The sequence below is a fragment of the Dermochelys coriacea genome, chromosome 17 (assembly GCF_009764565.3).
Source record: "Dermochelys coriacea isolate rDerCor1 chromosome 17, rDerCor1.pri.v4, whole genome shotgun sequence".
NCBI classification, from domain to species: domain Eukaryota; kingdom Metazoa; phylum Chordata; order Testudines; family Dermochelyidae; genus Dermochelys; species Dermochelys coriacea.
The window spans coordinates 20,303,233-20,327,763 of NC_050084.1; the positions used below are offsets into that span (position 1 = coordinate 20,303,233).

Sequence of the window (24,531 nt, forward strand, 5' to 3'; positions counted from 1 at the left end):
AGTGCAGAATCAGGCTCAGACAGTGCTTTTGCCTTTACACACAATGTGTTTTTTGTGCTGCACGTCTAGTGGGTCAGCATGACCCTCACAGCCTATACAGCCTTCTTACGTGATTGTAGGTTTATGGCTTTTTGGGCAGCTCGTAAAGTGTTCTTAAATCCCAATTATCATTCACATTTTTCTGATTGAATTCTTCCTCCCAGCTGATCTGGCTCATAATTGTTTTCAGCTTTGTAAAACTGATCTTTTTAAGAGAGAGAGAGATAAATGTCAAGGTGTCAAGCCAGCTGTGCTTTACCAGGCAAAACTCCACTATCCTTCCTCTTGGGTATGACTGAAACCAGACAGAAATAATTTCTGCAGAGTAAATAAGGTACAGTCTTCATTCAATGTAAAACTATTCTTTTAAATCAGTTTCTCCTCCACACAGGGTATGTCTACAGTGCAAAGGGAAAAAAAAAGAACCGTTCTTAACTTGGGTTAGTTAGTTCAAGTTAAAATAGCAGTGATGATATGCTGTAAATTGCAATGCCTTTTAGTTTGATTGCAAGCCACTGCAGTTTCAATGTAACCAGCTAAAAGATCTGTGCTTTATTTTTAAATCTAACCTGGTGGATTCAACATTAGATTGATTACTGGTCAAAAGGAAAAAAACCACCAATATAATTAATTTGATTTAGTAAGAAATTGCTGAGATTGAGATTATTTAAAAGAAACACAAAGCTGTTGGAAGTTGCTGGGTTTTGGAAAGTTCATGAGAAGTTGATTGGATCTTTATAAGGGTATCAAACTAGCCAGAGTTAACATAATTAATGACACACAAAATGTGGGGAGGGATATTAAACCTCATGTATCAGGACTTAAGCCAACCTCAACTAGTAGAGACCAGGATCAGAGCTAATGCAAGGTGGGTGGAGGGGCAGATTATCCCACATCTGCTACTGCGGGGTTTATGCATCTTCTTCAGAAGCAACTGGTGCTGGCCACTGTCAGAGATAGGATATTAGACTAGCTGGACTTTGGCAATTCCTCCATTTCTAGAAGCAGAGCTGCTCATGCTGGTCACTTGGTGATGGTGAGGAGTGTGGATATAAGAAAGCAATCAGACATCGCAGGAAAACGACAGAGAAGTAGGTACAGAAGAAGGGGAAATGCACCTGATTTTAATCTGATTTCAATGGGGTTGTAGTGTGTTACAGGCTTTACAGACACTGGGAATCTCCAACAAGAAATCCAACGGGAAGTGGACAACCAAGTCCAAGAAACCCCCAAACTAAACAGATCAGATGAAGAACATCTGGGGGCAGAGATGGGAGGGAATAAGGAGAGACTCCTAATTAGAGGCTTTCAAGTCACTGTCTGTATATTCCTCCAATGTAGAACAATGAATAACAGGTACACAGTGCAGAGAGAAATGTGGCTCTCTTCCGAGCCCTCCCAGGGAAGACGCTCACCAGGAAGATTTGAGAACAATTTTCCTGCCAAGGAAGCACAGTTGTGTGTGTAAAAATATATATGGGGAAATGTTCCTTCTTAGAACCTTGTTTAAAGAAAGAGAACGGTAACACTTTGTATTAAGGGTATTTTTAGAAATAGGTTAATTCATAAATAATTATGTGATTATTACAATATTTATTAAGAGCTTAGTTATAAATGCTATTGTGCTTGTCATCTTCTCCCTCCTGTTTTGTGGCTTCACAGCCCAGTGCTGACACCAACCAATATTGCCTGGGGATCTGAGCATGGCCTTGGAAGCCTGGAATTCCTCAATTTGAATTCCATTTCTGCCACTAGCTCTTTCTGTTGCTTTAGGCAAATCACTTGAGCTTGCTACCTTATTTCCCCACCTGTAAAATAACGACACCCCACCGCACTAGTGCGAGGATTCAGTGTTTGTAGCTGTAGTTCACTCTGAAGCTGAAAAATGCTATATAAATGATGTCTTATTATTACTAATATAATTTTCTCTGAATCACTGTAGAATATAATAATTACATTTATAACGTTTTTCAAAATACTTAATCAGTGCTATAAAACCTATAACTAAGTGTGTTATAAACTGTTTGCAGTGTAGTAGTTGTGTTGGTCCCAGGCTATTAGAAAAACAAGGTGGGTGAGGTAATAACTTTTATTAGACCAATTTCTGTTATAAACTGCAGGGTACAGGGTTATAATAATCTATGTATTGTCTTAATACGTGATATTTTTACATTATAGCACATTTATAAATGCTTTATTATTGGCATTTACAAATGAGTTTTATTAAAAAAGTTTAAGGGATAAATCTGGCTAGAGAACAAGAATGTGGACATAACGTGTTAATAAGTACTAAATACCAAAGAGATGACATTAGAACCACCTGTAGCAAAGCATGTTATTACATTGTAGTACATGCAGCGTACAGGATAAATAACAAGCAACAGTTAATTCTAGAATTACAATTCCAGCAAAAGGTTCTACTGATGTCACAAACCATGACCAAGTCCTCCAAACATCTCAGTAGAATCATAAGCCTAGAATTTACAACTGACTATTCATAGAATAATGTATTGATTGCTGGGAATATGTACTACCGCCCTTTACTGGCTGGACTCAGCTGTGTCTCATAGACCCTATATTGATACTAGATTTGCCTTTAGCTCAAGTGATAGAGGCCTGTGTTTTTGAAGCAGGAGGAAAGTTACTGTGAAGTTCCAAGTGGCTATGGTGTAAGTACCTGGGTAGCCATAGATTTGTTTCAGTTCTCTCTCTAGCATTCCATTTTGCAAACCTAACTGTGCACGGCCCACAATTTCAGTACAGTGGACAATGACTTAGCGATGCTCTTCTCTTTAGTGGTGGTAATTAGACCGCTAAATCGCAGCCTCTCACATTGCAAAAGTGCTCTCAATATCGTTTGTATTCCAGCAAGTGACTTTGGTAATCATATAAACCCTGACAGCAAGATTCCAGGGATTTGGTCATAAAAATGAAACTTTAATTAAAGTTTATTTTTTTTATAAATGTCATCTTAATAAAAAGTGTCACCAAGATAGTAATAGCATCACTGTGAAATGGGACCTACCAGTGGGAAAGTATTGGGCTTTTTGTTTTATTATAGAGAAGGAAGGCTTCAACATTTTTTAACCTTAGAAGCGGTAGGTCTGGTTTTACTGGAGAGCTTGTTGGTCTCAAGTATGGATTGGGAGCTTCCTTCTCCCTTAAACTTTAACCAAAAAAATCTTTTCTCCCAAGTGTTTCTCATGTGTCTGAGCAAGTTAAACAAATTTTTGAGGGGAAAAACAGGGCAGACAAGACCTATATTTCTAAAGTATAAAACACAAGCAGAAAATAATTAAAAAAATGCAGACCTCTTTCATCAAGCATAAATTAGCCAAAAGAAAAAAGTGTGTGTGAAGGGAGGCACACCCCCAATTTCTCATTTCTTTGCAGATCTTTAAACAACTTGACTGCCTTGATATAATGTAATTCAAGAGTCTGCCGTTGGATGGCACCAGGGTTTCTGACATGCGTTATGTTTAGGGAAAGTATTGTCTAGGACAAAGTAATAGAAGAACCCAGAAAGTATAACAGTGTATAAAGTATCACAGCATCTCCTTCTAGTAAAGCCTGAACACAGAACTCTCCCTCTCAGGTTTCAGTTGTTCTATTACAACAGCCCCTGGCTATCCCATGGGGGGAGTTGGGGGAGGGAGGAAGAGAGAGAGAGTGTGTGTGTGTGAGACTAACAAATTTATTTGAGCACAAGTCTCTAAGGTGCCACAAGTCCTCCTTTTCTTTTTGTGAATACAGACTAACACGGCTGCTACTCTGAAACCTGTGTGTGAGAGTGACAGTGAGTGAGTGACTAAGCTGCTTTCAGTGGGAAGGAATGAAGCTGAGATCCACTGCAGCTACCAATCAGCCCTTTTAAACAGTTTAAGGAGATAGCCTTGCCTATTAGGAAACTGTACATACTTGCATATAAACTGAGACATTGACATCTGAAATGTCAGTTAATCTTTGCAAAGTAGCCTTAAGTCGGGGTGAATTTAGCAGGTCAATTATGGTAAAACAACTGTGGAAAATGGGCATTTCTAACTGAAGTTCATTGATCTCTCCTGTCATGACAGTGAGATGTAGGTGCGTTTGGGTCAGATCAATTTATAAACGGTCAGTCCTGATCCTTATTTATGCTTATGCCCCTTTACACAGAGGAGCATGAAAACCAGCGTGTTTATATTAGCTGTAGGATCTTTCTCAAACATTAGGTACACGGCTAGACAGTATTTTTGTTATTCTTCAAGGAGGCCATTGTCTAGTTTTGTTTCATTGATGATCATTTTTAAATCTGTACAAAACTGACAGTGGTCAGCTCCAGCAACAAGAGGTAGAACTCCAGTACCTGTCAAGCAATTCTGGTACAGTCAGATAGTTCCACTATCCCTGCCAGACTCCTAACACTAGAATTTCAGGATCATTTTGCTTTAAAACTAGTGCCAAAATGCCAGCTGGGGGAAAAAAATCCATTTAAAAGGAAGAACAAAAATGATACAGCTAACTGCCAAACCTGGGTGTCTTGTCAGCAGAAGGGGGGGGAGAGGCTATTCGTGCACACACATGTGAGAATGAACACACCGACAAGCACATGCCAAGAAAGGCAAGCCTCAGACATGTGCTCACGCTGTTGAGATATTTAAAAAAAAAAAAGGTTTGGAGCTTGTAGAAACACAACACAGGAAGGAAACGGGAGAGGAACGACTAGTTTTTGGGGTGGGGAAGTGATTTTTTTTTTTTTTTTTTTTTTTTGGAACCATCTGAAAATTCTGTCCTGAAATAAAAAAATAAAAAATTCCATTTCAGCCATGCCTCTTGCTATCAGGCTGCTCTGTCCCTGGAGGGAAGAAGCTCCAGATCCAATGGGCAAAACAAGGGAGGATTCAGCTTCGCTGATGCCATGTTACTCTCCTGGCACGAGGGCGAAGGACCTGTTGATTTAAGGCTCACTGGGTCTTTGTATCCCTGTTTGCAGTGAAGACATCTCTGGTTACCAAGGCAGCAGGGGATGCCACGCCACGCTTCGTGGTAGATAGTTGGCATTACAGAGGGCTACCCATACAAATCTGCCACTTGTCAAGTCTAGGTCATCGTCAGGTAATAACCAAATGGCAGCTTGATAGCAGCCTTGCCTTGCTCTAGGATGGCAGAAGACTCGCGCCCTCCCCCCACCCCAACTGCGTGGTAACCAGTGATACTTCACCCATCCCTGCTCTCTCTAAGGTGCCCCCTCCCTTCTTCGCTGGACACTGCATCGTCCAGTCCATGATCTAGTGCAGAGGCGGGAGGAGAGGAAGGTGCCTAGCAGCCTTTTGCAATTTGGAGCAAGATGCCTCCTCCTTGAATCTACAGGCCATGCCATCTATGTGCTGGGGACAGGCAGGGATGAAGGTGGCTCTCTGCGAGGCTTCATCCAGGAGAGCTGGGCATCCTCCCTGACACTGCTTCCTTTGTCAAGAGAGTTGCTCACGTCCTCCTGCGCCCATCTCTCGGCTTTACAAAAGGGTCTCTGGGGGCAGTTGTGGGAGCAGGGGGTGGAGAGAGGGGCCTCACATAATGGTGCATCGGTTCCTGCGCAGTGCTCCCTGGAAGCGGATGGTGGTGTGGACGTGCTTGCAGCGGGCGCAGCCCACGCTCTTGAGCAGCTCACTGAAGAGCAGTAGGATGTGCCAGTTGTACTTGGCGGAGCACTCGATGTAGCCGCACTTCCAGGTCTTCTTCACTAGGTTAGAGACGTTCCAGCGGGGAATCACTCGGCCCCTCTGCAGATCCCGCTTGTTGCCCACAATGATGATTGGGGTCTCTGTGGTGCCGATGACCCTGCAGAGAAGAAGGGCAGAGACAGAAACATGTCAATTTCTTTCATTGGCATGAAGGCCACAGTCCCTTAACCTCCAACCCATTACCCCCATACAAATTTCCTACGATAGCTCTTCTGCTTCCCACTAGCACACTAATTTTATCTTCCTACTAACATTTCTGTCTCCTGGGGATCCCTCCCCATCCTCAGGTCCTGGCTGGGCCTGTCCCAGTGGCAGAGGATGGCAATCCGGAGCCTCCCTTGTGTAACGTGGGGGGCACAGACTGGCGGCTCCTGCCGGGCTGTCAGCAGGGAACCTTGTTCTGCATGGAGGGGTATGGCCGATCCTGCTGTAGCAAACTGCCTTGTCACTCACCTATCTCGTCACAGCAAGCACACCTTACAAATACTGGTAAGAAACCCAACACTGCTTTGCCAATGACCAGACTTGGCCCCACTGTGGCTCTTAATATCTCATTGGCAGCTTGGAGAGCTCCTTTCTGAGCTGTTTGTTGCCCTTTTCTTTTCTATGATGCTTGAGTGAATTTAGTGCAGATGGAAGGTGCCTGGTTCTAGCCTGCACCTGTTGGAAGATTTCAGTCCCTAGGACTATCAGCACTGAAGGGAACGAGGAGACTCCTGGAGAGTGTTGAGCTCAGCCAGGGAGCTCCAGCTTACCCTCCATCTTCCTCTCTGCCCCCAATATATTCCCGGAGAGGATGCATAATGGATAGGTGACTTTAGCTTTGTGAGCGGGGCCTTTCCCCAGCTCAGCTGGACCCAGGCCAGGGGTAAGGCAAGCAGGCACTTACCTTGTTTCTAGGATCTGTTGGCGAATAGTTTTGATGTACTCAAAGCTGTCAAAGCAACAGATGTCATAGACTAGGATGTAGGCGTGGACACTCCGGAGCCCCCTGCAGCACACATCTGCCCACTCCTGCAACAGGCACACAGGAATCGGTCAAAGCTCAGGTGCAGAAAGCCCCACTGGAACACCCTAGGGGTGTCTCTCCAGCTTTTCTGCCATCTCATAGGCAAGGGCACTACTGTGACCAGGCCAGGCCTTCTGCTACTGGGGTCTATGCCCCAGCTGTGCTGGACTCGGGCACTGCTCCTAATGCCATATCACGCCTGCTTCTGCAAACATGGCTGATGGCCCAAAACCCCAGCACCATTGTACTCTTCTATTTCGAGCATCCCTGGGGCCTGCTGTACAAGTTAACGTGAGTCCAAATCTGCAGTTACCATTGCTTTGGGATGGGTGATATTACAGGCATAACACGTTTTCCCAGCAGCAGCCGCCTCACTAGACCCTGGTGGAATAAGCAGCAGATAATTATAGCAGGCACATGCTTTAGTGCTAATGCCCAAGCCTGGGACTCAAGGGATCGGGGATTTATTCCTGGTTCTGCTGCTGACTCACTGTGACAAGCAGGAGTCACCTAACTACTCTGTGACTGTGTTTCTCCTTCACCTGCCCCCTCAAGCTCATCTCATCCTGGTTCCTAACCTTCCCCACCACTCCCTTCTTTAACCTTTAACCAGTCTTCTCTGGCTTGCTCCCTTACAAATAAAAGCATGCTCTAGTCTAGGGGTTCTCAAACTGGGGGTCACAAGGTTATTGCATGGGGGGGTTGTGAGCTGTCAACCTCCACCCCAAACCCTGCTTTGCCTCAAGCATTTATAATGATGTTAAATATATTTAAAAGTGTTTTTAATGTATAAGGGGGGGGGGGGGGGGAGATTCACACTCAGAGGCTCTCTCTGAAAGGGATCACTAGTAAAAAAAGTTTGAGAGCCACTGCTCTAGTCCAAACAGGAATTAATTCCTATGACCTGTTGTTACACAGGAGGTCAGACTAAACGACATCAACACAACTCCTCTCCCCAGCATCTCCAGCTACCTCACCCTGGGTAAACCTCAGGATCAGGGCCTATCGCAGGATTAAGTCCTCTTTCACCTCTAGAGGATGGATTCAAAGCTGACTCAGTGGGAAGTGATCAAAGTTACTTATGTTCTTAGGCTGTTTGATGGGCTATATGACTTGCGATTGACATTGGAGGGCAAGGGGAGAAGCCTAGTTCCAAAAAGTTTGTTCCCCTTTATATCCACATTGGCAGGGCAATGTGGGAAAATCCTGCATGTGAAGGACCCCAGTCTCCAGGTCTGTTAATTAGGTACTTTCCAACAGCACTAAATTCATCTTGATTGCTAGATACTTGATGGCACTATTAGTGCATGATCTGTCCATGGTTCTGAATGAGCTTGTTTGCTAGATTTATAGTGCTTGCCTCTGCCTAATGAACTCACTGAACGTTTTTGTCAGTGAACATATTAAGCTTTCACCTCTGGCAATCTAGACTGTACACATTTTATTTGAACTAGAGTGAGATCAAATACATTACATTTCCTTTTCTGGTCTAGAGTGGCCATTCATCCACATTCCCAGCATGACTGGGCCAGGACAGCTCTTTGCCCAGGAAAGGCAAAGACTAGGATACCAGGTTTTGGTATCCAGAAGGCCTGAGGCATGTTGGCAGACCTGAGTGGCAGCCCAGAACTGGAATAGCCAGTGGTATTTCACATTAGAATAGAGCGTCATTGGCTGAGTTGAGTTTGGTTAGGGTTGGGAGGTCAGGACTGGAACAGCAGAAGGAGCTATAGATCGAGATTGGTGGTGCTTGTCATGGGGTAGTCCTAAGACTGGAGTATCAGGGCATGCCATAGATCAGCACTGGATGTATTGACAGAGCTGGGGGTGGTCCAGGATGATAATAGAAGGGGATGCTGCAAGTTAGGATTGAGATGCCCGGGCACAACCCCCAGCCCACACAATGTCAGGCCCTCATTCCATGGCTATGCATTCCTCCCTGCATTGTCTAGGTCTGTAGGGAACCAGTTCAGTATGGGTGATGCATGCTACATATACAGTTTAGGGTCATAAAATGTTAATCAAAAAAAGACATTTGTTGAACAGCTGGGGCTTTTTTTAAGAGCTTCCCCTACAGAACAGTCAGTGTTTTGTACATGATGCATGGGTGAAAATATGCCCTGCTTTTAAATGCCACCATTCAGCAGCCGCTAACACTGCATTTGTTCAAGAAAAAATTACCAGTGCCCAATCCAATCCCTAGTAAATGTTGTATCAGGGCTTCCAGAATGCTACTGCCCTGTACACAAGCGCAGCTCAAAGGTGACGCTAGAAATACAAGTTGCTGTCAAAGGATCGGCCAGAAGCAAGTCCCAGGAAACAAACAAAGGAGACATTCCATCTTTGCCTGCTGACGCAAGAATCCAATCCACGGCAGAACCACAAAGCTGTACAGACCTGATCGCTTGCAGCCTGGGCTCCTCTTATGAGCCATACAAACTGGCACCATTGGGCACCTCTCTCACTGCACAGGGATGCAACCCACAATGCCTAACAAAACAGGAATCACCCATGTTTACATGGCAGCTGCTCTAATGGACTAAGGAAGCAGGAGGTGTCCCTGAAACTGTGGAAATGGGTAGAGATTTAGGATTCCATACAATATGAACTATGTTATGATAGATAGATTGGGACAGCACTCTATGCAGGAGAAATTGGAAAATCTTGACTATAGAGTATAAAAATACAGTTAGAAGAAACTATAATAATTCTTCCTGTAGTGAGACATTTTCATACAATGAATCATCCCCTTTCACGGTTATGATATTTGGGAATAAAGCAAAAGGCACTAGGAATGGAGGAAATGGCAAAGGACACTTTTTTGGATCACTGCTTTGCAGACCACAAAGGTTTGAATGAATCACTGAAATTAGCGATGAAAGAAACCTATTTATTCATGGTGCCACCCCCACACCCCTGGGCAGTGCACGAAAATGACAGGGTGACTCTTCAGTGATTGTTACCAAAGAGATAAAGATGATTATAGTGGCAGCTTCTTATCTGTGGGTTAATGTCTTTATGGAAGAGTTCCAGTATGTCTGGGAGATCAGTATATTACAGCTTATTACATTGAGGCTGGGATGCAATTTGCTTGAATGCCATCATTCGAGTCTTTTTCAGCATTGTCCATCATGATTTCACTAGGCTGTTTTTATCTTATCTAGATTTTGCTTAAAGTCGCTTCGCCTAATGACACCTGCAGTTAAGTGGTGTAATGAAATTATTGGCAATACAAAAAACAAACAACCCAAGGACTGCTGATTAGTTCATTAATGATCAGTTGCTGTTTGCAGTAGCTTATTGATTAGGCGCTTGGATTAAGGGCTGATTTCTAATAGATAAATGAGCAATGGTAAATTGCACCACAAATACTACAGTGATGCAGAGAGAGAGAGAGAGAGAGAGAGAGAGGCTTTACAGTATAGGCTAGTGGTTGGAGCAGAGATTCTAGCAGGCCCTGAATTCTACTTTTTACCAGTGGCAATGCATCCTTGAGTGACTAGTTGGGCAAGACACAATGTGCCTCAGTTTCCCTGTCTAGAAAATGCATTTGACAATAATCTGCTGCTTCGAAGAGGAGTTGTGAAGCTTTATTCATGAAGGTTGGAGGTGAAAGGCACCAGAGAATTAAGAATTCCAAATAATCCTACATGATCGGGGAGGAGGAGATGTGCAATGCTGATGGAAGGAAAGTGAACATGTCTGATTGCCTACACCTGAGGCAAGTAGATATTGCTGGCAGGAAGGCTAAAAACCCCAACCACCAGAGACAAGACTTGAGAACACACCCAGGACACAGGAGCAGTTGGGCTGATGGGATGATGCAAAGTTGATGCAGGTTATAAAGGTTAAACGGTTTCTCTGATAGGGAGTCAATATATAATGGTGTAACTTCACTCCTCTAAGTTGGGTCCTACTAAGGATAAACTTGAATCTTTGAGCTTGATTCTCCACTACCATAGAGTAAACATCTGAAGCATCTGACACTGGCCATTCTTGGAGATAGGACACTAGAGTGAATGGACTTGGACATGAGCCTGTAGGACAATTTCTATGAGTAACTCCACTGAAGACAATGGATTTACTCTGGCGTAAGTGACAAGAGCACTACGCTGTTACAAGTCTTAATATCTTGACTGTTGAAAGGGTCCCTGTATCTGAAAGGGAGCTGAGCGAACTTGGAGCAAGGGTCTGTCGGTGCAGGTTCCACGCTGGCCAGTTCTTCCTCCCCAAGAGGATAGTCCAGAAAATGGGTTCCCACCAATTGTCAGAGCATTAGCATCCAGATTGCGCTCTCCCTTGTGACGCACGTGTGAAACTGAGCCTGGACACCCCAGTGGATCAGTTGTTTTCCCTTGTAGCATGAGTGTGAGAAAGTTCGCTGTGAATTAGCTCCATGTTGCTCTTTCTGTTCGAAAGCACTTAGCAAAAAGCGTGCGACTGTCAGGACCTGGGTGCCTGTCGGTCCTGTCACAAACGCCTGTGAAAGAGAAGCATGCATGCCCTCCCTTCCTTGCTACCCCCGAGTGGAGTGTCACCCATGGCTATAAAGCCTAGTGGATGGATGGACCATCCTGATCGGCTGCTGAGCATTCCAAAGGGGCAGGGATCGATCGGCCAGACAAAGCTGTGTGCTCTCAGCTGCCGAATCCATGTTCCTCCAGCACAGAGAGAGGGAGAGAGAGAGAGAGAGAGAGAGAGAGAGACGTAAATTTCTCTCACAATAGCGCCTTGTTCAGGCAACAATAAGGCTGTTCTGGCAGAAGCTGTTACCATCCCCTGCCTGAGGCATTAGTGGATAAGGGACCGTTCCTTCTGTCTGAGGATGCCCAGGGAGAGGGGCTTATCTCCTGCTAGCTTGCTCCCCACGCAGCCTCAGCCCTGCTGAATTATGCCTTGCCAGAAGCCCTATATTTTGTGTGATTATAAACACTGCATATTTACGGATTGCTGAGTATTGCTTTCCACTTGGTGATGTGGCAGCCTTGGCCCTGGTGCTCCCAAGTTCTGCTTCAGAGATGCAAGTGAAGCTATTTAAAGCAACTAGGGCAGGGCAACAGGATCCATGCCTGGTGTACATGGGCTCAGAGCTAATTCTATTTGCAGTGCATGTGAGGTACTGTGTGTGGGGCCCACCTACCGTCCTCCTTTCTTGGGATTGAGCTTTGCCCCCTTTATGCCCCCAAATGAATCCTGGGCAATCTCCTGCCTGAGTCCTTCCTACAGCTGGGGTGACCCCCTCCTTCACCTGTATATGAAGCTCTGTGATATCTAGCTAACCCCTAGCACAGACTGGGAAGCTAGGAGGTGAAGCTGAAGTGCAGTGTTCCAAGCAAGGAGCCAGGAAGGCCACATTGGCCCATAGGCAGGGAATAGGGGCTGCTGGTCTGACTAGCAGATAGGAGAGCATGACATGGGACTCATGGAAAAGCAGGCCCTTATGCAGCTTTCTATGGTGCTTTTATCTAAGGGTACCTCTCTTAGAAAGGCCTGGCCTCCAGCTAAGGTTCAGATTCACTTGCCACTCCATTGGCATCACACTACACAAATAACCTTTTGCACTAGTGGCAACCACACAGGCCTTAGTGGTACGATGGGAATGTGTTGGTGGGTTGTGATATGAACAAACACACCATGGGAGACAAAGTCTGCCTATCTGAGCTAGGAATCCCTTAAGGACAGCCTCTCTCTCATGGCCTCGGTCCTTTCAGTCGACCCCAGAGGAATACAAGGCAGAGCCCCTCGCTCCACGTTTTGGCATTTCAACTTCTGCCTCTGACCAGAGATGAGCCCAAGCCGTGAAGTTTGGCTCCAGGTCTAAACTTTCCCACAGTTACAGGAGGGTTGGATCAACCCATTTCAGAAGCACATTGCAGCGCTCCCAGGGAATCAGAGCTCGTTGGGGCGATGGACGTGGCCTGCTGAAAAGCATGTATTCTTTATCCCCAGAACCCACGCCAAGCTATTCATGCCCCTCAACCCTGCCCTGGAGGGACCCCTCCTCACTTAGTTCTCTGCCTTTCTTCTGAGACTACCAGGAAAGGTGCCAGTTCTGATGGGCGCACCTGTTCCTCTGGAAGGGTTCTTACCCACACCATGTTCTACTGATAGTCCCCAAGCAATGACTTCTGGTCAGTACTGAACTAGGGTGATCTAGAAGGAAAAGCCTTTGTAACCCATGACCAATCTCCTGAGCCATCCATTCTCCCTTCAACAGCCAGGCCTCTTCTTTCCCATTCAGGTGATGCAGTCCTACCCTCTCTACATTTATTCCTCCCCCCGCAGCTTCCTCCTTAGTGCAGCTAGGGTGAGCCAAGCCCCTGTGTGTCCCGCCTCCCTTCACTCCTTTGAGATCACTCCAGGGACCATTCTTCCTTCCCTGGAAATCTCCATCCGTTTGCACCGTCCGCCCTCTGTGGTGCATGCCGAGACGTGGAGTTAATTGAGTATGTTAGGCTTCGTCTGCCATGTCAATAAATTACCCTTTGCTTTTTCTCTCTGCCTCTCGCGCTGACCTTTTGTTCCCTTGTGCACAGTGTCTAATTCTTCTCCTCCTGCTTTCTTGTGCAGCCTCCCCTCCCGCTGCTCTGGGGGAATCCTTCCATTTTTATCCCTTTACTCTACTGACCTCCTTTTATCACCGCAATGCTCCTCCCAGCTAAAGGGGGGAGGCTAGTTGCAGCACCCCCTGAACCCCGCCCAGCTGAGGGGGATGAATGCAACACCCCCAAAACCCCCCAGCCGAACCCCATTTATATCTGTCTGGGTGCAGGGCACAGAAGGGATTTAACTGGGGCACTGACATTGTGCTTGGCCCTTGGCACACGCTTGAAGTTCAGAGTCTAAGGCCAGCAGGGACCACTGTAATCATTTACTCTGACCTCCAGGATAACACAGGCCAGAGAACTGCCTGGAATTAATTCCTGCTTGAACTAGAGCGCCTCTTCAAAACATCCACTCTTGATTTCTCCTCGGAGCTGCTCCAATTTTTTCATCAAAACGGTTTTACAACCAAATTAGAGCAGAAGTTTTCCATTTTGGTCAACATTTTTTAGTTTTTTTTCCAACCTCCCCCCCACCACCCACATGCCCCAGAAACTAAAAACCAAACAAATTTTTGGTTAACATTTTTGTTTGACTCTACAAAATTGGGGGGGCAGGGCCTTTCGCTGAGAACTGATTTTTTTTTTTAAAACCGAAATCAGCTTTTGAAAACCAAACCTGTTTTGTGGGAAATTTGGGGAGAAACAAAAAACAAAACAAACCACCCCCAGTTTTTTCCTAAATGGCCCTTAAAAAATAATTGGCATTTTTTCAACCAGCTGTTTCACTCGCAGTGCGGTGACAGGCACCTTTTAGGACCGCTTCCCTCTTCTATCAGTTAGGCCAATGTTTCTCAACCTTTTTGGATACCAGGGACCGGCTTGTTAACTGTGCCAGGGAGATCTCAGGGCCTGACGTCGGCCCACGGACCAATCACTGAGAAACACCAAGTTAGACTGCTCTACGTTCTCTTCTCCCCCTGGTTAGGGGTAGGGCTGTTCATGGTATATTAGCTCCTTAAGCCTCATCTACATACACATTTATACCTTTTGAAATATGCTGGTAGAGTCAAAGTGGTACAACTCCCTAATGTGAGCATAATTATATCGGTATGACTGTGTTCATGCAGATACAGCTTATTCCCATGTAGGAAGAGATATAAGCTATATTAGTATAAAGCAATTTTATACCACTATTCCTGCCTCCATTCTAGGGAGTGTACCAGCATCGCTACAGGTAGACATACCAGCCCAGATTTTTAAAGCTATTTTAGAAGCTGCTGCGCTCAGCGTTGCAACACCTAACTGATTTAGGAGCTGCAGTCTAATTTTCAAAAGGAATTAGGCACTTGGGTGGAAATGAGACGGGCTCCTAAATCAGTTAGGCATTACAAGAGTGAGCACATCCACATCTAAATGCCTTTAAAAAGCTGGGCCACTGTCCACACTGAACTCAGAGGTGTGGCTGCAGCATGGGTAGACATACTTGAGTTAGCTCAAATAGCAATAGACTGTAAAAGCCCTCGCCAGGACCCAGGGTACTTCCTCAGGTGACTAGCCTGTGCTGAAGTCCATGCTATTGTGTCTTTCTGGTGCCCAAGCTGGCTAGATTAAAGCTACCTCAGGTACGTCTACATGACCTGGAATCACGCCCCGTGATTGCAATGTAGACATGATGTGCTTGAAACAATTATTCTGGTCCAAAACGATCAGGCCTTAAATTTGGAAATTGCTTTTGCTCTAATCGACGTCATGTGCAGATATTACGGGGATGGGCTCTAGATAAATGTTTGGAATAAATAAAGAGCCAGCACTTCCTATCCTGGGACTAACTGGAGCCAGAGCCACTGGGAAATGAAGAAAAAGGTCACATGATGTTTTTTCACAACTCAGAACAGATTCAGTTCAAGTTTGGGGAGGGGACTGTTTGGATTTTACCCAGGCTATTTCTCCATGAAAAATTACGATCTCGTATCTTAATAGCAGAGAGCCTCATGTGTAATCCTTAGGCATATGCTCCTTTCAACCTACCCCTCCATTAGATTCTGCACAGCGTGGCCCATGGCACTCCAAAAGCAGCTCATCTGAAATTCAGCAGCCTTTAATTATCTCTATTTTGGTCCCATTTTGTGGCTTTCACAATCTGAATGAGATTCTGGTCACTCATGCTGAGATGCTTCCTCCCCACAGCCAGAGATTTCCATCAACTCTGTGGTGTTACACAAAAGTAAGTCAACAACGGCTCCTCCTCCTACACACTTGCTATCCACTCCCTTGGGCAAGTATCCCTCAGGACGGGATGCAGAGATAAAATCTCTAGACACCATAAATGGATGCTTCTTGGAGAAGTCTGTCCTGTAACCTAGAAGGAGTGAGGCAATTCTTGATTTAATCCTAAATGGAGCATAGGATCTGGTCCTAGAAGTGAATATCGCTCGGTAATAGCAACCATAATGTAATTTAATTACAACATCCTTGTGGGGGGGAAATGCCAAGAAACCCACCACGGTAGCATTTAACTTCAAGAAGGGGAACTACACTAAAATGAGGAAGCGAGTTCAACAGAAAACAACAGGAACAGTCATAAGGATGAAATGCCTGCAAACTGCATGGGAACTATTTAAAAACACCATAATAGAAGCTCAAACTAAATGTATACCCCAACTAAAAAACAGGAAGAGGACAAAAAAAATGCCACCATGGCTAAACAACAGACTAAGAAAGGTAGTTAAGGCAAAAAGACATCCTTTAAAAACTGGAAGTCAAATCCTACCGAGGAAAATAGAAAGGCACACAAGCTCTGGCAAGTCAAAGGTCAAAGAATGATAAGGCAGGCCAAGAAAGAATTTGAAGAGCAACTAGCTAAGATCACAAAAATTAACAGCAAAACTTTTTAAATACATAAGAAATAGGAAGCCTGCCAAACAGTCAGCAGAACCACTGAATGATTGAGGTGTTAAAGGAGCACTCAAGAAAGACAAGGCCATTGTGGAGCGGCTAAATGAATTCTTTGCATCAGTCTTCACTGCATAGGATGTGGGGGAGATCCGCACACCTGAGCCATTCTTTTTAGGTGACAAATCTGAGGAATTGTCTCAAACTGAGGTGTCAGTAGAGACAAACTGATAATTAAACAGTAATAAGTCACCAAGACCAGATGGGATTCGCCCAGGAGTTGTGAGGGAACTCAGAGATGAAATTGCATAACTACTAACTGGTATGTAATCTATTGCATAAATCAGTCTCTGTACCAGATGACTGGAGGATAGCTAATGTAATGCGGATTTTTTTTTAAAAGCTCCAGAGGCAATTCTGGCAATTAGAAGCCAGTAAATCTAACTTTAGTAGGACCAAGCAAATTGCTGGAAACAAGTCAGACGTTAGTGGCGACTTTACATTCTGCATCTGCTGGGAGATCAATGAAATTGTACTGCACAGTTTCAGCATGATGCCCTGGTACGCTACGAATTCTATCACTCCCTCAGACTGTCAGTTGGGATGCCATCCGTACAGCCTTTGATTTCGCCGGCTGATGTTGGAGGGCAGAATATCCCACTTAGGACTAATTTTCAACAGAACTGCCTGTTTCCGTTACAGCAGCCAAACGTCCCCAAAAGACGCCAGGTTTGTTTTACGTGAAGAACGGCAAAAGAAACGCACCATACCTGGCAGATCAAATACATACGACACATTGGGGAAGGTAGGAAGGGAAAGCAAGGGACTCAGGTCTAGATTCACACAGGGAGTTAGGTGCCCGGGAAAATCAAACCTACTTGTTCAGGAGCCTGACTTCAGAGATACAAGTCTGGCCAAATGTCACATGTTATTGGGCTGTTTTTATCCCACTCCAGGAGGGGTCTGAACTAGGGCAGGAGCTTCACTCTCCTAGGTCCCGTGTCAGCAAAGCATTTCTGCTTGTGCTTAACTCCCATTTAAGTCAGTGGCTTCATGTAAACTGCAGCTGGAGGTGGAATTTCCAGATCTAATAGATGTACAAGACCTTTGATCGAGCTAGGACACTAAAACCAACAGCACGGCCCCAGGGTCGGCAGGAGGAGCTAGCCACATGAGTATGTACCTAGGTTCGTAGACAGGATTGTACTAGCTCATACTGCCATGGTTACACTGCTATTTTTAGTGCGCTAGCTCAATCCAAGCCAGCGTGTGTTCCTCTGCCCTTGGAAATTACACCTCCAAGCTACAGTGTAGACATATCCAGTGAGATTTAAGCAAGTGTCTAAAGGAAAGCGCATGCTTTCGCTGAACAAGGATGGACCACTGAACATAGGCCACAATTCCTACGGTCACTCAAATGCCTAGGCTGCGTTAAGAAGACACCATCCTTTAAATAAAAATAAAATAATAATAATACTTAGCTCTTATGTAGATCTCAAAGTGCTTTACAAAAGGAGGTCAGGATCATTATCTCAATTTACAAAGGGGGAAACTGAGGCACAGAGAGGGGAAGTGACTTCAGAAAAATGTTCAGCTCTAAATGGGGGTTCAGGCCTGTGGGAGAGGGGCACATGCTCTGACAGGAGATGGTTTAGTTGGGGATTGATCTGGCTTTGAGCAGGGGGTTGGACTAGATGACCTCCTGAGGTCCCTTCCAACCCTGATATTCTATAATTCTATGGGGCTCAGCATGGAGCCACAGGTGGGCAGGTTGGTTATTTGGGGTTTGGCTAATCCGGTCACAATGCGTGTTCTGCATGTTTATGGGATTCCTAAAGTTCATTGCAATTCTCACGGAGACATAAACCCTCCAGCGCTGAAAGGCGTCAGTTCCCATGACACCGCCGATTGTGCCCTGCCGTATATGCTAACTATCATGAGAATTAGCCAAACTGCAATACGTTAGCATTCGAAGTGACACCTTCCCTGGTTTACCGCCTTCCAGTCAAGGGTCTCAAAGCAATTCATGAAATGGAGGCACCAAGAGTGGAGATGACTCACCGAGGCCATGATGCGATTCAGGGATTAGAACCCAGATGTCCTGATTCCCACTCCTAGGCTCAGAGCACTAGAACAAACCTTTCCTGAGCAGCCCCCTTCTTACACATTTGTTTACCAGGCAAATCTTACCCCAGACACATAAGACACAACCTGATCCTAAGAGGAAAACTACTGCAAAAATATCCCTAGGCTGCATCTTTGCAGGGCTGTGGATTAATGTCCTTAACGGAAACCCATCATATGCCGAGTCAAAGGGCAGGAGACTCATGGCAGTGGGTCTCTTCTGTTGATGAGTCAGAGCACGTGTGACCTCAGACTCAGAACCGACTCCCATTGTTACGAACAGGCCCATCTGCCTTTGGCTGGCGTTACCGGGTCAGCACCTGGCACACGTACCTGCAGCGTGTTAACTGGGAAAGACGTGATGGGTGGGAAGTCCATGATCTGTAGGTCGTGCACGTGGCCGTTCATGACCACGGCCGGCAGGTAGACATGCCGTGTCTTGGTGGGCGCACACGCCTCGCTGAACTCGTTGTAGAGGAACTGGCGGACGATGGCGCTCTTCCCGACCCCTTGAGCCCCAAGCACGGCGACCTTGAAAGTTGTCACCATGCCTCCCGGCCGTGGCCCCCCCACGCGACGTGGCGATCGGCTCCTTGGTGCAGCCCACTGCGTTTGCACTGCCAGGAAGGCCCCCGGGCTGCATATTCCAGCGGCTGCAGTTTCAGCCCCATTCAGGAAGCATTTCCTCCTCTGCCCAGCCTGTCACTGCAAGACCAAGAGCGACCCAGTCAAACAAGACACCTCCAAATATCCCTGGCAGCCTCACGCCAAACAAACACCACAGCCCTGCCTAGCTAGTTACGGCTCTTATCTGGCCCCACAGTATCCGAGCACCTCATAGTCTTTTAATGTAGTCGTCATCCCAGCCCAACTGTTATGCCCATTTTACAGGTGGGGAACTGAGCCACGGAGAGACTTGGTGACTTGTCCAGAACAGGGAATTGAACCTAGGTCTCCCAAATGCTAGATAAGTGCTCCAACCACTGGGTTACCCTTCCTCTTACCTCTGCCCCTTTCCTTCACCTGTGCTGACAAAGCCCTGGCTCTCTCCAGCCTCCCCAACTGACTGCCACCTGGGTAGCAGATTCTTAACTGTCCCGTTAGGGGATGATTTAAATGACACCAGCTGGCGCTGGTCCCCTAGGGATCACACTTCCATCACTCCCCTTGCCTACCTCTCCTTGCCCCGGTGCAGGGGGCTACAGGGAGGGAGGTTTAGGAGAGGGCTCCAGTCTTGGCTGGGCTATAGCCCCAGGAGAGGGCTTAGAGATGTTTCTGCAGCCCTAGTGGCTCAAAGGGAGCAGAATGAGCCAGAGAGTCTGGCAACTGGCTACACTGAAGGGAAATGAGACAGGATATTAAGTCACAACCCCCCTTTTTTTAAACAATTAAAAGGGAGACAGTAATGACCAGTTAAAGCACCTTGCAACGCACCCAACTGGACAAACTCACTACATTCATGGAAATGCAGCCACCTCTGGGGTGGAGGAAGCAGGCAGGCACATAATGCATCGGACAACAGGCTAGGGGTGGCGGGGCTGAGAATGGAACACTTTTGTCAAAGGGCAACAGTGCAACTTTTGTGCCAGGGTGCAACTCCTCCACAGAGAGCAGATATGTAACAACCACCCTAGTACTGCACATAGAAGACACACTGATTGTAACAAACCCAAACAATATGGGACTGATCCAGAGACCAGTATCCTACTTCTCTCCCATACCAGATCACTCTGTAGATCCATGTAGCCTACCATCCTCTGCTGGATCAATTCAGAGGCCCATCTAATCCAGACTCTTGGCCCCCTGGTTCCCATACTAGATGATATCATTGGTCTACCCAGTGCAATTTTCAGCTTCTGGCTGCAGACACATTATCCCGATGGGTCCTCCACTATTCCCATGGCCAATTGCGCAGTGCTACATGTGGTGGGGGCCCCATTCCTTCCTGACCCCTGCAGGCAACCAGCTTCTGCCATGAAGCATGAGATTCAATTAGCCTTACTTCATAAAGGCAGCACTGGAAGTCATGGCCGGGGCGGGCAAGGCAGCGCTAAGCACACATGTCCTGACAGCGCCTTCCCAATGCTAAGCTAGCAGCATCTTGGCTTGCACCGACAGCACAGCTCCTGATAAAGGAAGGGAGGCAGATGACCCCAAAAAAACCCTTTGATTTTTCTGTCCTAAGTGTAGTATTTTGCACTTACCTTTTGTGCAACCCCACCCAGGCTGGTGCCGGACACAAATTTGATAAGCATACTCCCCACTCCATTATCCATGTCATTAACGAAGATATTGAGTGGTGCTAGATCCAAGACTGACCCCTGTAGGACTCCACTAGACAGTTTGATAGAGAACCATTGATAATGACTCTTTGAGTACAGTCTTTCAACCAGTTTTGCACCCACTTTAGTAAGTTCAGCTAGACCACGTCCCTAGTTTGCTTACGAGAATGTCATGTGGGACTGCGTCAAAAGCCTTACTAAAATCAAAAACAGATGAACCTACCGCTTACACCTACCTGCTAAGCCAGTAACCCTGTCCAAGAATAGTGAGAGATGGTTGCTGCCCCAAATAGCTTACAATCTAAACAGTCAAAATAAAGGAAAGAGAGGGGACATGATTAGCCCAACGCTACCCACCAGCAGAGCTAGGAATAGAACCCAGGTGTCCTGAGCCTCAAACCAATGTCTGAGTCATGGGATCAATTTCTTGCAAGTTAATTCAAGGCCTTCCTACTAAACTGCGTAAGGGCATGTCCACATGAGGCTAGTTATTACTCCGCAATATTAATCTGAATTAACTAATGGCATGAAGTTAAAGTAGACTAGCTAAACCACATTAAAACCCTGTTTGCATGCTCTTATTCAGAATTCAAGTGGCACGAATTCAGTTTAGCTTAATTTACATGAATTAAACTAAATGGCATTCAGGCCACTTGAATTCTGAATAAGAGTGGCCACACAGGGACTTACTGCAATTTTTAACTAATCCACTTTAAACATTCATTCTGATTCACTTTCCTGAGTGTTCCCATGTAGACAAGCGCTGAACCTGGGCCCTGTTCTGGAGGCAAGCAGACCAAAATGGGGCAGCCCAAATGTGAAAGTGTTTGTTAGCTGCATATCCCAAGGGATTTGGCCCTGATGGAGAAACAGATACAAAGTGACCTGGTAGCAGCCCCCCCCCCCCCCCCCGAGAATCAAGTGTAGGCCTGGAATGAAAGAATTTTAGAGCATTTTGACATTTCATCTGAAAATTAAGCAAACTAAATAAAACACCTGAAAACAACCCCGAAGGAAATTAAAAACGAAACACACAAAACATTGGTTTGTGTCCCACAAAGTATTTTGTTCGATCTGAAATTATTTTTTTCTGTTTGTTTCAGCAAGAAAAAAACACAAAAAACACCACACCAAAATGTTTTATTTTGGTTTGAACTGAAATGATTCTCTCCCCACTCCGATTTTCCAGTTTGGCACCCAAACCAAACAAAATCAATTATTATCTCAGCTCTAGATGAGTGGCCACCATAAACTAGTACAGGCTGCTGGGGATGATGAAGAGGTGGGATTCACCAGCCACAGCTTATGGCATTCCTAAACTGACCCCTCCAGGAGCTGGGAAATCCATCTCGTGTTCACTTGGACAAGTGGAATCGCATTTAGCTGGGGCCATCACTCTGCTGCGTGAACAACTTAATGTTTAATTTCAGGGTTTGATCAGTTATGTGAGTCATGTGATGGAAGCTAATTTCTGAGCAGGCAGATCCACCGAGTACTACGGACGTGGACACACGTCGAGAGACGCACGCTCGTGTCTGGAGACAAATGTGAATACGCTCTCAGGGACACATACACGCTCTGCGACTCACGGAGACGTGGCTACACATTCACAACACAGAATGTGGCACATATAGACGTTCATCCACACACAACAGCCCAAACACACACATCAGCATTGCCCACAGACAAATGCACTTTGCCACGTTCACACAGACAGGCAAACAGCAATGCACACACAGCCGGACAGATGCATATGGAGACATGTTCATATGGCCGCACCCTGACTGAAATCCTGGCTGCTCTGAAGTCAACGATCAAACTTCCATTGACTTCAATGGGGCCACTGTCTGCAGAGGTCTGGTTGTATCCCAAGGTTTTCCATCAGGCACGTGCAGCTAAGAAATAAAAGGAGTTTCTTTATGTCTAGAAGAAGCAGAGGATTCAGAAAAGAAATAAACAGGGACCTCAGGGTGAGCTCAGTTCTGCTTGCTGACCCAGTCCCCTGACCCAGTCCCCGTGACAGTGCAGTGTTGACCAGCTGTGGCTAACAGCACCGTCCCCGATTATGTGGTAATAACTGTGTCATGAATATAGGGGAAGGCTAGCAATCTTTATGTATACAGTAGCATAAAATTCCACCACTGACACCATGTCAGGGTTCCCCCCTGTGAACTGTGGGGTACAGATGTGGGAAACCACATGGGTCTAGGACTTTGCCCCGATTGCGAGCTCCACTGTGAAAAATGGAGTAAAGTTGATAAAGTGTCACAATAGCCTACAATAATAGATGTTGATGGAAAAAAAGTGCAAAAAGGAGACAGATTGAATTAGTCCAAACCCAAAGGCCTCCTGCTATAACTAAAGAGTGTTAAAATCATACCTGGTAAGCAAGAAAATTGGGGGACTGGAAATCAATGAACCAAAATCTATGCATCTGAAATTCGGCCTAACTGGTGAACAAAGCAATGAGGGGACGGGCTGTTGTGTACAACTCATAAAAAATCCTTAGAGGAGAAAATAAACAGATGGACAGACGTGAATGCTGACTGACGGAAAGACAAGAAAGGGGGAAGGAGTGAACTTCACCAACGTCATGGCTGCCACCCACACCGTCCCCTTGGGCCCCAAGATACACTATGATACCGCTGTGCCTTCATTGCCCTGATTCTGAGAGATGTCCTGACCAAACCGGGCCAGACACAGGGACCCCAATGGCACTGCCACCTGCAGTGGCTCCGGCTAAATCCCTACCACTGCTTGGGATTGTGAAACTGTCACACCACCTTTCCATGTGTGTGTCCTCTTCCTTCCCCACCTTACGTCTTCTCTTTCCTCTCTCCTTTTTACCCACTGTCTAAGCCGAGACGGTATATTTTACAACACTGCTATAAGCCTGTGACCAGGGAGGCAGCTAAATCCAGTGCCTGAAACAACCCTATGCTGGTAGGAGTTTGCTAGGTCTCAGTAGCTGTGCAATGCCTGTGGTTTTCCAGCAGCGAGGTTGCAAATGAAAGTCAACGCCAGACACAGAAGCTGCATTTTCAATCTTGACTGCTCTTTTCTCTCCCCTCTTGGGTGTGCGTGTCTTGTCTTAAAGGAAGCAGGATCAGACTTTAATAGCAGCAACATTTCCAGCCCATCTCAGCCAACATCTTCTCTTTTCCCCAAAATGACTAAGGCAGAGGATTGGGAGTCAGGTCTCCTGGGTTTTATTCCTGGCTCAGCTACTGACTTGATCTTGGACTAGCCCCTTCCCATTTCTGTGCCTCGGTTTCCCCCACCTGTAAGATGAGAATAATAATACAAACCAACCTCACAGGGGGCTGGGAGCCTTAATTAATGTTTGTAAAGCACTTGGTAATGCTCAAATGGAACGCACTATAGAGGGTCAAAATATTTCTCCTACTTCTGCATTTTCTTCCACCCACCCGGTTCACACATTCCTCCCAGCATCACTTTGTCTGATCTCTCATCAGGCTTGCAGTAGGTGCTTTTCCCCAAGTCATGCCTGGTTCATATTCCTGGGTCCCAGGTTGGAATTCAGCCACCAGAACCAGGGTGCTGGTCACCACCTGGAGAAAATATTGTCTCCTGGAACCAAGTCCTTGGCCAGACAGCTTCACACCATCATAGGCTGCCATGTTTCCATGCATGTCACACTGCCAGGTCACAACAAGCCATCCCCGCATCAGAAGCATCGCACGCACCCCACCCATCACATCACCACCGTGTCACGTGCAACATGAATGGAGCTAGGTCAGTCCAGGGCCGTGGGGTGGAGGATGTCGATGCATTTTAGGAAGATTTCAACCTTATGAAAATCAAGATGGGCCCTTGATAACCCAGAAGGGCGGCATGTGCAGGACCTAAGGCCCTACTTCTCTTTGGGCTACAGATCTGCAAGGATTATGGGAAACGCA

The 24,531-nt window shown here is 46.1% G+C and overlaps 1 protein-coding gene across 2 annotated transcripts in view; it reads right to left on the reverse strand.

The window, feature by feature from the left end:
• Positions 1-576: 576 nt before the first annotated feature.
• RASL10B (RAS like family 10 member B) overlaps positions 577-24,531 on the reverse strand; it is a 28,205-nt gene continuing 4,250 nt past the window's right edge. Inside the window, exons 2-6 of one of the 2 annotated variants that reach the window (XM_043499439.1) lie at positions 20,848-20,912; positions 18,663-19,034; positions 6,649-6,773; positions 3,818-5,856; positions 577-3,665 (exon numbers count right to left, since the gene is read on the reverse strand). In XM_043499439.1, coding sequence (XP_043355374.1) covers positions 5,586-5,856; positions 6,649-6,773; positions 18,663-18,878 — 612 coding nt within the window. In that variant the 5' untranslated portion in view covers positions 18,879-19,034; positions 20,848-20,912 and the 3' untranslated portion in view covers positions 577-3,665; positions 3,818-5,585. The remainder of the gene's footprint in view (positions 3,666-3,817; positions 5,857-6,648; positions 6,774-18,662; positions 19,035-20,847; positions 20,913-24,531) is intronic. The other variant, XM_043499440.1, reaches the window with a different exon arrangement.